Genomic DNA, 14,245 nt, shown 5'->3' on the forward strand with positions numbered 1-14,245 from the left:
TGGCGGCAAAAATGTGGATTCAATAGGAAGTGGGCTAAAGGCCCAATACTTTAAGGCCCAAAGCGATATTAACGAAGACCAAAGAAAAAACAAATTCAGTTTTCACGGGTTTCGCTCTTTCTTTGGCGCCAAATTTTATTCTATTCGCGCTCTGCAACTGCAAAGAAAGAGCGTCTGCATCTTTCACTCACTTTCTTCCAGAATCGAGATTCTTCCATGGCCAGCCTAGGACTTCGTCCTCCTCAATTCTCCGAGGTTTCGCTTCTTCCTTTTCCTCTCTTGCTATTCTGTGATATCTTCGTTTTTTCTTTTTCGTCTTTTTTTCCTATCCGCTTTCTAGCTTTAGTCCGCAATTTTTTTTCAAAAGTGTAATGTTAATTTCTTTTAGCAATTCCTCATATTCGCTTCGATATTTTATCCATGTTTCAATTGGATGCTTTTTTTGTTTATTTCTCTTTTGCTATTGAATTTTTCTTTTCCTTATGCTCTCTGTTTAAGAGCTGAATTAGTTGATACATCAACGCTATAAAAGATTTTTTTCCCCGGTTCAAACACTCATTCGGCGATTTATATTTTTTATATCTTCAATTCCAGAGGCTGTGTGTAACACGTAAACATGTTGCAGGATGTTGCTTGGCTTCCATATTGGCTTCAGAATCTTAGAGCTGATGGCTCCAACGAATTTCTAGAGGATTCTCAAAGTCCTAACAACCAAGAAGTGAAGGTTGAAATTTCTCTTCTAGTTACTGTTTATATTTATTTTTGTTTATTGTGTATGTCTAAGGGAACAAGACAGTTTGGTGTGGTGGATTATCGAACCAGTATGCCATTTCCAGTTTGCTTTGATTTGAAGTTACCGTCCTCTTTTAGGGTTGATGACTGCTTTTGTATTTTCAATTTGAATATGCTTCGGTGAGAATTCTCATGCAATATTGTGCATTTATGACCATGGGGAGCTAATAGTTTCGTGGTTAATTTAACCTCTAAGTTTTATATTTTAGATTTTCGTTCAGTTTTGAAAATTTTGTGAATGTTAGATTGGTTAATTAACTCGGCCTATGTTTACAAAGCTGGTCCACGCCATGACAAACGAGGAGGGTTGTGTTAGGATTGTGACAACTCAAACTTTGTTCAATCCCAATGCATGGACATGATGCAATGATGTCTTGATCCATATAGCTGACCCCACTAGTGGAGAAAAGCTTTGTTAAGTTAGATTGGTTGAATTCTTTGTTGATGTCTTCTCTTATTTGAAATGATTTAGGGTCCAAAACCTTCTCCAGAAAATTTTAGTGATGGAAAATGTATTAATGCACTACCTAAGGATGATTGTGGATACAGAAGTTGCCATTTACTTTTATCTGCAGAAGATAGTTCAAATATTAGTTCAGCTCCTCCTGAACATGTAAGTTGTTTTATTTTATCATTTCTCTGTCTTAAGCTTTTATATTTTCAACTGATATAAGCATGGTGCAGTCTTCAAATAATTACTTCTTTAAGTGTTTCTGAGATAAATTCTGATCCATAATGTTAGGAAACCACATTACTAGAATGCATAGAAGTAAAGACAAATAAGGAAATCAGCATAGAGAAAATTAAGTAATGGGAGGATGCATATTTGTAACCATCTAGCTATAGTTTGCATTGGTAGGAGGTGCATGGAGCTATATAGTTTGTGTTAGGGGTGCTGAGGAGGAATCTCGGAAGATTGGAATTGGACTTGGGAGAGTTTCTAGATTCTCATAAATAATAGATTTAAGTTCTCTAGTGGAGTTAACCTTATAATTCATTTTTGTGTTTATCTTCTCATGATTTTAACTTTTTAAATATTTTCTAGAAGCTAAGATTAATTGATTCAGCAACAGAGTGCTGCCTATGGATTTGTCACTTTCCCTGATTTCATGGTCGTTTTAAAATTTTCTGATTTCAGTTTCATTTTAGTATTATGAACTTGAAAATATGAAGGGCCTGGCAAAAACTATTTCTAGAAGCTCCTATGCTTTGGACAATGTCGCTCATCTGAGTGATCCATAGGTATCTCTGTGATCAGTGACTTACACAGCAGTTATTTACCATAATTTATCCTTTCCATAAGTGTTTAAATATCTTATTTCCCTACAACTAGAGAAATTCCTATGCTGTTAACACAATTTTATGACGGGGGTTTTGGTTTGATCTATTTTTGCTCCATTGATACAGGTGTTTCACTTTAGTCTGCGCCTTTCTTCAGATGCTGAGTCTTTCCCAACCCAGGATTTGAATGAATTTCATGATGCAGTTTCACCACAGAAAATCTGTTCGTTGCAACCTGTTCAAACATCCATTGATTTTGGACAGAACATGCGTTCTGTTACAGAGCATCTTGCCTATGAACAGAATTTGTTGCCTGCTTCCGTCCCTGAGACTGTTAAAAGGGATGATATGTCGAAATCACCGACTGATACAAGTGATGTTATCAGACAACTCAAGGTAAAATCCAACATTAAATGCTTCACAAGTGACTCTATCAGTGATGCAGTTGAACTTTCAGTTGCAGCATCTGAGGTTCTTGCCATACACGATCTAGTAAAGATGGAGTCAGTTTCAGAATTGATGCATACAGAAAATGTACTTGAAGTTGCACTTCGTATGAAGCAGGCACGGCTCGAGGGGTGGGACAATGGCTTCCATTCTTCTAGTGAGGACTCCGACTGCAGTGATTCTCTTTCTGATTTGAATGATTTTGTTATGGAAGAGGCCTATGAAGATATAGGCTTGCTTTCTAGTGTTTCTGTTGAGGAGCATCTTTGCACTTCAATTAGATCTCAATCAAATGCTGTCCCCCTTGCTGAAAATTATAGCAGATGCAATGCGAAGCATAGTGAGAAAGAGCTTACTTCTCATGTAGCCAATGTCGATGTGGAGATGAAGAGGCACCAAAAAACTGACTCACCTCTTGATTCTTTATGTTGTGAAAGGGAGATGCATTCTGATGGTCCTGCTTTGGGTTCAACTAATCTCAAACAAGCTGAAAACGGTCTTCCCACATCTCAGCGTTCTGCGGAGAATAATTCCAATGCTTTAGCCCTAAACCAGGTGAATGAGATCCTCACTTTTCCCTTTCTGCTTCATCTGTTTAGAGGAAATTCCATATTTTAGCCCCATTTATTCAACAAAAATGTACAAGTTTGATGATTAAAGAAAAAGTTATCAAACTTAATATTTGACTAGGTTTCTGAATTTCAGATATTTCTGCCAGAGTATATCTGTACATTGGAGTTACTGTATTTATATCAATGTAGTAACTGTTGCTAGGTTGATTTCTACTTGCTAGACCATTGTTTCGGCTATGGTTGATTTGACTCCATCTATGCCAGAAAATGATGTTGTCTCCTTAGCTGTTGAAACCTCTGGAAATTTCAGTAAGTTTTGATTTTATGTACTTTTTCAGCATTTTGGCTGCCTTTCTCTCTCTAGTTGTTGAAGCTTATGTAATTTCTGTTGTTAAATTCTTCAGAAAATGAGAACTTGGCAACCTATTTAGCTCCAGAGAGATTTAGAAGCCGCTGGTTAGGGGGTTGGACAAATAAGGTACGGTGTTTCTTCAACTTGCCACTTCTTTAGGTCACTAGTTGATGTATTACTGTGGATAATGGTTTGAAAGCTTTCTAAAGAAATAGTTAAATTGTGTAGTTGTTGGACTTTTTTCTTTGGGCACATCTTACTATAATTCTTTCTGATGAAATATGCAAGGAAATATTTGTTATCCTCAGATTTTACTGTCTAAAATCAGGATGTTGGGTGTAACCGTGTAATAACTGCTGAATTTTTTTTTTTGTGATTAGCTATCTATTGCCTTATACTACTTTGGTTCCTAATCAACTGTTTGGGGCTTTGTGGAAATGCTTAGCTTTAACATTTTCCTTCTTCATTAATATTAGGATGAAATTTCTGTCTTTTTCCTTTGCTATAGGATCGCCCATTTGGTCCTTTTATACTTGCTTTACATCATTTTTACTCTTGCCACATGGTTTCTTTTCAAACTTTTTACTATACGATTTCTTCTATTATTGCTATATTATTATCATCATCATTATTTTTTTTCCTTCAACAAATTTGCATCCCTTCTGTCATTTTTATATGTTATCATGGCTTGTCAGCAATCTTGATACTCTGTTTTCTTTCTTTGCTGGCTTTGCATTTTCTATCTCCCTCTTGGAAGGAGTCAGAACCATCTTCGTTGAATTGGAATAATGCTGACCGGATTCCAGAGTTCCACATTAGAGAGACAAGCTTTCTCTCAGAATCTGTAGATATTTTTCCAGATGCAAGTTCTTGCGTTCAGAAACATGATCCCAAGTGTGCAAATGGTTCTCAGCTAAGCATGCATTCTGACTGCTTACACAAGAAGCCTGACGAGGGCATATTGCATTCTCAAAATGTGATCAGATGTTCAAATCTATCATTGATTGATCCTCTTTGTTCGGTTGTTCCGTGTAGCATCTCTGCAGAACATGCCATATCCAGTACTGACAAGGACGAAGAACATAATACTGAAAATTTTGTCACATCCATCTCTGAATTTGTGGTGGACACCTTTCAAAGGATATCAAATAAGAATGCTACATTGGATTGTAGAGATGAGAAAATGACTCCTTCCCTTGGTTTGAAAGATATTCCAATCACTGAGACAGAGGTGGTTAAACAAATGCCTAAGAAATTGACCTGTGTTGAGCATATTGATCGAAAACAGTTAAACCCTCTTATGGATTGTAGTGTGATTCAACCCAACCAAGCTCTCCCCCTGAACTGTAATTTGACTCCTCTTCCCACTAACTATAGTATGAGTGCCGCTGCTGCTGCTTCTCTCGGCACAAGGAAATCTGAGAGTCTCTCTGCATCCAAGAGTGAAGATGGAAATGAAAATGAAGAAAATCATGGATATTTTGTTGATAACAAGGCTAGTGATGGGTTAACGATAAAAACATCAGATGCAAATGGCATTTTAGATGAACAAACACAAGATAGTAGGTCACCTCTTATTTTAAATAATAGGACACGCCACCGTTTGCAGGCACCGAAGACTGTTCTAAATGATGTGAGAACAGACCTTCAGAGTGAACAGAACAACAACTACAACGAGTTACAAGTTGTGTGCAATAAATACGATGGTCAAAATGTTGGAGATAGAAAGAAAGTCCGTTTCTCGGAAAAAGTTGAGGAGCTTGATCAGAAAAGGAAGTTGTCCAAGTCGGAACCTTCATACAAAAGAGGTAGATCTTTAGTTCTAATTGTGTCATGTATCTTTCAGTTCGAAGATTTTTTGTACGTGTTGACTCTTTTTTTTCCCTCCAATGATGTAGGTTCATCAGTTAGAGTAAAGAGGAAACGAGTTTCGAAGTCATCGACTGCTTCTGAGCTTCTTGTGAAACATCCTCTAACAAATTACTGCAGAACGGTTGCCAATGAGTTTATATTCCAAGGTACACAATTCTTACTCACTGGGTTGTCTAGACAAAAAGAAAGGGACATAGAAGCACTCATATGGAATTCCGGTGGGGTGGTGCTTTCGGATATTCCATCTCCTCCAAATTCAAGGGGCAAGAGAAGCTTGACCTTATCTTCCTTGCAGCTTCCTGTTATTCTATGTATGAGAAAGGTTTGTTTCTAGTGATTGACAATCTTATGTTTCTAATACTTATGCATAAATAATCTTCTAATTGGTTATTGATACATTCACTTTATTCTTCCTTTTTATTTATAAATGTCTCGCATGGATTAAACTTCTGGATAAATTAACATATTTAATAATAATAACTGATATGATCACAAGAAACTTTTCAAGATTAAATTTCTATGCCAAAAGCATTATATTTATAACGGATAAAATCATCAATTAATATGATTGAGAAAACGGGAATATGTAAGGAATGGACAAATCGTCCAATTATAGTTCAGCTCTTGTTGGTGATATTTATTTTTTTTATAATGTTAAGGATTTATTTCAATATCAATTTTGAGCAAGAAGTCTAGTTTTAAGATAACAAGGCTTAGGAATTTCTATTGAAGAGAAGGCAAGATAAACCGGAAGAACATGGAGAGTAAAGAAATCCTCCAAACAATTTTTTTCCCCTTAAGTTTTTAGTTTATTTATTTATTCTCCAAATGCATAATAAGAAAGAAAGGTAGACATCAGAAGAAAAAGATCACTTCAGTTCTATAATTTTTCTGGCACCAAGAATCGTTGGAAGAAACCATGTTCCACAGATTCTGTGAATAGAATTTGTTGCCAAGCAACTACAGAGACAACATTTGAACTCTAGATGACATGGCTAAAAGAGTCTATTAGTTGTTCACTTTAGATTTAGTTACCTTCCATAATGAATGCACTCTTTATTTCTTTTAACCGAGTCTTTGTTCTTTTTTTCAGATGCAAACCACCAAATTCTTGTACGGTTGTGCTGTTGGTGCCTCAATACTGAAAGTTGATTGGCTAACTGATTGTCTTAAATCCAGATCTATTTTACAACCTGAAAAGTAAGTTCTGTTTCTGTTTTTATTGAATTGACCTTTTCTTCTCTTAGAACTTATGTTCGTCGGTCGCTAAATATTGTTATGTCTAGGGTAGATAGAGAATGTTAAGAAAGTAGGATCAGTCCAACCTTGACAACTTGAATGGTAATTTTGAACTGATTTTGATATGTATTGGAAGTTCTTTTTAAATGTTTCTTTGGCGTTTCCTTGTGGCTATGGTTGTTTTAAGGGAACCTCCATTTCAAAACTGAAAGATTGGATGTATTTAACTATTTATATAAAAAATGGGGAAACGGTTTCACTCTTATATACCACTATAATGGCATTACAAACTAAGGTAGAGGGAAATCAAGGAAAATTATAAGCAAAATCTTTGGTTTGACTATTGAGATGGTATACTAATGCATTGTCTGATGCATGTACCTAATCTCACCTACTGAGACAGATGAGACAAGGCTTGATTATTGTCTTTTTGTGTAAATATGCAACAATTGGCCACAACCTTAATACATTCTCCGAAAACCCTGTTTTGCTGCCGTCATTTTCATTTAAGTTAGTTTCTTTATATTACATTTCTATTTGTACCTTGGACATTATTTTACATCGCCTAGGCTGATGCATCTGATAGCTTATTAGCTTTCTATTGATGCTTAGATTCTTTCTGTTTACCTTGTTTCTTCAATCAGTGAAATGGAGAAAATATTCAACCTACTTTGCTGTCATAATGATGTGATATTAAGCATCTCAGATCTTATTCACAGATTTGTAATCGTGGTTGCTTTCCTTTTAGGTACATGATTCTTCCAAACCGAAGTGATATGAGGCAGACCAAAACTGGGACAGCAATCCATTACAGAGACCGAAAGCATATTTTTGAAAGAATAGGAATTATGCTTCATGGGAAGCATAGTTTTTGCAACAAATTGGCAAGCGTCATCAAGGTAAGAGTCTTTTTCTTTTCTTTTCTTTTTCCGTTGTCTATTAACATGTGTTTATGTTTAAACTCTCCCTTTTCCTAATAATCAATGGTTCATTGATTACCATTAAATTTGCATGCGTGTAATTCTAAAAGATATAGTTAGATACTTCATGGTTTGGTACTTGTGCATGCATCTGATTCCTTCAAAGCGGGGATGAAATCATATCTCGTTCTTCAATATACTAGAACGAAGTAACTTGTAGCAAACACCAATGCTGTCATGTCCTTCTTGTCCTAGTTGTTTGCTAAACATACAACATGAACCTTAATGTCACTAACTATGCAAAGTGGATTATCCTGATGGTACTTTGATGCAATATCTCTTTATCCTTTAATAAACTTATGGTTTCTCTCTTTTTCCGTTTTTGTATGGCTCAGCATGGAGGTGGACAAGTATTTAAAACTCTTCAACAGTTAGTGCGGAGCATTGATGAAAAGAGGACTTTGGTGGCAGCTATTGTAGCTGAAGATAAAACTACGATATCACGTCATCTGAAGCACTGTGCCTTAGAAGGGGGTATTCCTATTATGGTAAGTACTAAGTACGCATTTTCAAATTTCAGTATCATGGTTGTGTTTATGTGCTGCTTATGTTTTAAATGGTGTTTGCGTAGAGTTCATAGGACTATGTCCATTAATTGGTACTGTCAGTCTATAGTATAATTAAACTAACTACATTTCTACAAATCATATAATATCAAGTGTGTTTGTGTGTGAAATCATATAAATAAGTCTGTTTCCTTTTGCAGCCTTATAGTTGGATTGTGAAAAGTTTACATTCAGGAAAGCTACTTCCTTTCACAGAGAAAAACAATACATTTCCGTTGTCATTTGATAGAGTTTCCAATCCTTTCAATATGAGTGAAGAAATATGACACATGCTTTTCTGGCAGCTGTTTTTAATACGTAGTGGCCCAAATTATATAGTATATACTCTTTTTTGCTTGATAATAATTGTCCACTTCAACAAATTTTTTAAAATAATGTATTCTGTCCATATAATGGCACAAACACCTCATGTCATGTATAATTTTTTATATTTTGGTGATTATGGAAAGAATATCATGTATAATGTAATTGTATAAAGTAGAAATACGTTTGGAAATGTATTTTTAAATTTTATAAATTATGATAATTCCAATGTTAAAACTATTTTATTTAGTAGGAGTCGGCTAATAATGAGAAATTTGAGTAGTATATACAAGATTTTAGTTTCAAACTTTATCGTCGATATATAATAAGTTAATAACTTATTTTTAAACTCACGTTTTCAGTCACATAACCTATTGTAACAAATCATAAACAAATCAAGATAAAAATATCCTGAAATCTAACCAGTGAGCTAATCACATTTGAATTTTATGATTGAAAATTTTGCTAACTGAATGACAACTGTTAAGTGATGGAAGCATAGAAAGTAACATTTGTTTTAGAAATATAACGTTGAAATAAAATACAGATATTAAGAAACACTAGAAGTCAACGACTTCCAAGGAAAATAAGGGTAAAATAGTACAAATAATCTTTTTATATTTATTATTATTTTATTCCTGTTTCTGCTTTGGAGACAACAGAATCTAAATGCAACCTGAACGACAAACCTGACCCACAGAACTTCTCTTCCATGACTTTGGTCAACTTTTCCACCATTGAAGGAGTAAAATAGTTAACCCAGTCACCAATCTCACCCTTCCTAAACAAGAACTTGTTCTCAAAGTTCCTCCCAAATGTCCCTTTCTTATTAACTTCCAACTCCTTCATATTCTCAAAGCTACACAGCTTCACTATGCTCTCAACCACACCACAATTCTCTTCCTCCAAAGTAAAAGGGCAATCCAAGAACATAGCCACCCTTTTCAATTGGAGATTGACATCTTCTTTCAAATCCTCATATTTCAAGAACAAAACCTTGTTTGGCCTCTCAATGCTTTCTTTCCAATACCCCAACATATGATCCCAAAATGGACCATACCCCACAACTCCTTTGCAGTACAAATCAAAAGCTTCTTCTATTGGCAACTCCGGCGAACTCGCAGGCTTGATTTTATTGGTGAAAAACCACGACGACACGAAAGTGTCAAAAGGGTTCCTGCAAATGTATACTATCTTGGTTTTGGTATCTTTCACAATTGAATTCGGCAATGAAGCGAAAGGAACATGAGTGCCAAAGATTCTAGGCTCAGATAAATCAGAAAGATCAGGGACATTTTCTTTGGTACTATAGAGTGTGTATTCAAAGAAAGGAACAAGGTTATGGGGATTGGATTCAAGTAAAGGATGGTTTCCAGAGGCAGGGGAATAGTAGTTGCGCTTTAAAGTGGCAAAGGTGAGTGCTTTCAACCATGTTGTCCCTGATTTTGGGACAGTGGCTATAAGTACATCAGTGTCTTTTGCTTGGAAATGCTTTTGAAAAGTGCTTATGGCTAGAATTTCAGTTGGTTGGCACCAAAAGCCTTGGTATAAATAGAGATAAGGTGTTCTCCAACCTTTCTCTCTTGGGAGATTGAGAATAAGTTTCTTACATTCTTGGCTTAGTTGCTCCTCCTCAATCTCTAATTCAATTTCATTTGCTTCTTTCCCAATTCCATCATCACTTGTTTTAGATTTCGGGAATTGGGTTGGAGCCATTTTTACTGGTATTTGGTAGCCACTTATTAGAGTGGTAATTGGTGTGGGAATAATGTGGATCATAATAAGGTTAGCGTTATTTATATATAGTAACAGCACTTAAGTTCTTCAAGTGGAAGAAACCCTTAATACAAAATAAGTAATAACATTGAACCAGTGATAGCAGCACGCCAGCACATGCAGAAACTTTACACAAAAACGAAAAGCACATGCAGAACCTGATTCACACGCACAACAATGACAAGCACAGTAGCACACAATTCAAGTCGGCACTTGGCACGTGCAATTCGCATCATGTAATATGCATAAAATATAATTGGTATTAAAAGAAATCAATAAAAATAAGAGAACATAATTTATCTTTTATATTATAAAAATATACAAAATGATATAAATATCATTTTTCATATAATATATATCTATAGTAATTTTATCTTTATATCACTTTTAGAGGAATACCCGATTTGATCCTTAACTATTTTTTGTTTCAAAAACTTCAGTTGTTAACAAATACTAAAAAGAAAATTTCATTTGTCCCTAATATTTTAGAATAGTAGATAAATTAATCTCTTAATAAATAAAAAATAGATTAATCCTTTATTCTCATACAATTTAATCCCTTACTTTTAGAAAAAATTAAAAGCATGCAGGGGTGAAACTACATACATAAAAAGAGGGGCAATCGCTCCCCTAATTTAAATTTTTTACATGTAAATTATATGTAAATTTTAATTTAGACCCCTTTTAAAATTTTATTTTAGTCTTATTTTATTGTGTAAATATTTTTGGCCTCTTTCTAATATTTCTTCTAGCTCCGCCCCTGAAAACATGTAATGCTCCACAATTAATACCAACTATTTTCTATCAACTTCTATCAATAAGAATGTGACTCAATGTTAGTCATAATAATGTCTCATAACAATGTGTGTTTAACTATTATATATTATCAATTAAATATTTTAATGCAACTAATAATTAAGTGTATGTTCCTGTTCGGTAGGGTAGATTATCCAACCCATTCGAATAGGATAGACTATTCGATCTGTTGCGGTTAATTTAATAATTTAGAATATTAATTTTTATTTTTTATTTTATTAATATGTATAAAATTTGAAATGATTAAATTTTATATTTATTTTAAAAAAATTTGATATTTTTACGGATAGAATAGAGTAGAGTAGAGTAGGATTTAGAATTTTAACATGCGAGTAGGGTTAGGATTGAGAGATTCTCAACGCGCAAATAAAGTAGAATAGAATTTTAATAAAATTTTTAACTCGCAAGTAAAATTAAAGTAGGGTTCAAACCCTACCCTACCCTACCCATTACCAGCCCTATTTAGGGGTGGCAATGGACAGGGTAGGGTAGGGTTTGGAGACAACCCTAACCCTACCCGTGGGTTGAGATTTTTATATAAACTCAACCCTATCCTACCCGCGGCTTGAGAATATCTCAACGCTAATCCTAACTGCTCTTAACCCGCGGGTACCCGACCCTACCCGCAGTTTACAAAAAAAGATGCAACATTATTATATAACTTGATGATAATTTAAAATAGAACTGATTTTTATGTAAAAAAAAAAAAATATTAAATTATTAATTAATAATCATCTTTTAATGACTAAGGATCTTTTGCATTTAGTGAGAGGTCTTTGATTCAACATCTACTTAAAACATATTTTTATATAAGTATATAACATATACATATATATAGTGTCGGTTGGTCGAATAGAGTTGAGGTACAACTCACACTCTATCCGACCCGTACGAAAACCTTACCCACATCCTACGCTACTCGCTGCGGATCGGATTGACAACCCTACCTGACGGAATAAGGTCGAATTAGGTACCGCAGATAGGGTATTTGTCGCCACCCTAGCCCTATTTCTTACTGCTATTGCATGTTACTCACAGGAACTCAGGGAAATCCTCTTTAGTGGGCCCAGTCTTTTATCATTCCTCAGCTATTGATTGGTTATAATTTTAACCAAAAAAGTTGAAAGGTTTTAGGATTGTCAATATGTTTTGGTTATAAAACAAAGGGGCCATCTAGTGTACAGATGTGGCTGTACAGATTTTTGTTTTTTTGTGGTTAAAAAAGCGTGTTACTAAAAGTGTTGCTTAAAGAGAAAGTGTTACCCTTAATCGTTAACTTGGCTCTGATACCAGTTTTTATAATTCGTTTTTTCCTGTATTTCCTTTTTCGAAATTTCTATTAACTCTTCATATTTTGCTTTAAATAAGTTTATAATTTGTATAGATTCGGTTGGTGGTGCCTTATAATTTGCAATTTCATAATTAAGAGTATTGCCCATTTCTACTATTACTATTTCTGATTTTATTTTCATAATTTTTCAATCTTGTTTTAGTTTATAATATTCTTTTTTGCATGGATTAAAATCTTTTATCTGTTTGTCTTTTTCTTTAATATAATTTTTTAAATCCTCAAAAACTTCTTTTATTTTTACACTTTCTGTTGTTTCTAAATATTTTTTTAATTTTTCAACTTCATTTTCCATTTTTTCTTTTAATAGCTTTATTTCTTTTAAGTCATAACTTTGGTTTCCAGGCATTTATAAATTTTTTAAGTTTAGCTCCAACTTGTTTATATTTGTCTTTATTTCTATTCTTTTTATTATAAGGTCATTAATTTCGAATTGAAGATTATTTAATTCCTTTTTATACTCCTTTATTTTACTTTTTAATTTTTTCGCCCTTTTTCTTTTTATTTTGTTTTCTGGTCTTTCAATCTTTGTATACTTCATTATTTATCTTAGAATTTCTGCAAATTCTATCATCGATTCATTACTATTTTCTAGAGATTCTATTAATTTTTCTAACTCTTCAACTTCTCCTTTTAACTTGTCATAGATTATTTTTAGGGCTTCAAATGCTCTTTGATTTATTTCAGAAAACTGTAAATAATTCAAACGATTTTCTCTTTCAAAGAGCTCTTGTTTCTTGTCTTGATAGGTTACATATATTTCTTCTTTATTTATTGTCATAGTTTAGTGTTTAGGGTTTCATTTAATTTTTCGACCTTTTTTGTTAGTTCTTTTATTTCAGAATTTTCTTCTTTAATTTTTAATTTAGATAAGCTTAAAGGGCTATTAATTTTAGATTCTCTTATTTGAAAATTTGATGAAACTGATTTTCCTGATGGTTCTTTTAGTAATAGAACTGAGTTTTCAATAGCTTTATATTTTGGTATTTCTGTTTTTACAATTTTCTGAAATAATTCGTCAACATAAATCCTTTCTCTGTTTTTAAATATTATACTATGATGGCTATTTGTTAAAGCATAATTTATTGCGTATGTAATTGAAAATGGTTCATCATCTTGTTCCATTAGATTCTTTCTGTGAAATTTATAAGCTAAACTTATAGATCTTCCAAGATTTTCAGTTGATAAAGGTATAGCGTATCCAAGATGGGCATTGAATTTAACATTTACATTTGCCAAATTTCCATGAACAATTCCAATTATTTGATCTATTGGATCATCAGTAATTCTTTTATCACAGATTGCTAAGCTTATTGGTGAATTAATTCATTTCATATATGTAGATTTGATTAAGACTTGTATAGTGCTAATATGAATCCATCCAATTTTAGATCTTTTTTGTTGATCCTTAATTTTCTCAATCTGTTTACTCAATTCTTCATCATTTATCAAAGCTATTTCAAGTTCTCCATTGGCGGATTTTATTTTTATAGGGGCTTCAAGTTGAATTTTTCCGTAGTATATTATATTTTTTCTATTAAAAACTTCTTTTAAAAGATTTTGTTTATTAAAATTTTCATTTGATTTGAGATTTAATTCTGTTTTTAGAACAGTCTGTTTTTCATTATCTAATAAGGCAGATAATTTATAATAGTCAGATTCTTCCGTTAGTTCTAAACTTTCTAAATAATTCATAACTAAGAGATTAGGATAAAGGCGTACCTTTCTGGAGAAAAACTTCTTTTATTTAGAATATTTTACATAAGATGTTTTTATCTCCAGAGGGGAGATTATAGATACTAACTCCAGAGGGGAGTTTAGAATTGGTTTTTCCTAAGGGAATTCTTCTTCAGACTTTAGAATCGCCTCGGCAGCTTCCTCCTTGCTTTCCTAGCATATGA

The 14,245-nt window shown here is 33.5% G+C and overlaps 2 protein-coding genes across 3 annotated transcripts; one reads left to right on the plus strand and one right to left on the minus strand.

Moving 5' to 3' along the window:
- The first annotated feature begins 170 nt into the window (after nucleotides 1-170).
- On the plus strand, nucleotides 171-8,656 carry LOC107621230 (uncharacterized). 2 transcript variants are annotated; one of them, XM_016323263.3, is made up of 12 exons: nucleotides 171-255; nucleotides 626-724; nucleotides 1,265-1,405; nucleotides 2,200-3,075; nucleotides 3,314-3,401; nucleotides 3,497-3,570; nucleotides 4,202-5,252; nucleotides 5,343-5,638; nucleotides 6,410-6,516; nucleotides 7,304-7,454; nucleotides 7,871-8,023; nucleotides 8,242-8,656. In XM_016323263.3, the coding sequence occupies exons 1-12, from the start codon at nucleotides 217-219 to the stop codon at nucleotides 8,365-8,367; spliced, it is 3,201 nt and encodes a 1,066-aa protein (XP_016178749.2). In that variant the 5' UTR covers nucleotides 171-216; the 3' UTR covers nucleotides 8,368-8,656. The 2 variants fall into 2 exon arrangements, with proteins under 2 accessions (XP_016178749.2, XP_020969183.1); XM_021113524.2 differs by lacking the exon at nucleotides 8,242-8,656 and having other exon boundaries at nucleotides 7,871-8,230.
- Nucleotides 8,657-9,031: 375 nt separating this feature from the next.
- On the minus strand, nucleotides 9,032-10,120 carry LOC107621228 (cytosolic sulfotransferase 15-like). The gene has a single exon (XM_016323262.3). It carries the CDS (start codon nucleotides 10,118-10,120, stop codon nucleotides 9,032-9,034), a length of 1,089 nt encoding a protein of 362 aa, XP_016178748.3.
- Nucleotides 10,121-14,245: the final 4,125 nt, after the last annotated feature.

The sequence above is a fragment of the Arachis ipaensis genome, chromosome B10 (assembly GCF_059453495.1).
Source record: "Arachis ipaensis isolate K30076 ecotype BB chromosome B10, ASM5945349v1, whole genome shotgun sequence".
Lineage (NCBI taxonomy): Eukaryota > Viridiplantae > Streptophyta > Magnoliopsida > Fabales > Fabaceae > Arachis > Arachis ipaensis.

What these genes read in the sequence shown, in the direction of transcription:
- LOC107621230 (XM_021113524.2), top strand. Translation starts at nt 217, where the DNA reads ATGGCCAGCCTAGGACTTCGTCCTCCTCAATTCTCCGAG. An exon ending in CTAACAACCAAGAAGTGAAG is followed by an intron (nt 725 to 1,264) that starts GTTGAAATTTCT and finishes GAAATGATTTAG; the next exon opens with GGTCCAAAACCTTCTCCAGA. An exon ending in ATGCTTTAGCCCTAAACCAG is followed by an intron (nt 3,076 to 3,313) that starts GTGAATGAGATC and finishes TCTACTTGCTAG; the next exon opens with ACCATTGTTTCGGCTATGGT.
- LOC107621228 (XM_016323262.3), bottom strand. Translation starts at nt 10,120, where the DNA reads ATGGCTCCAACCCAATTCCCGAAATCTAAAACAAGTGATGATGGAATT.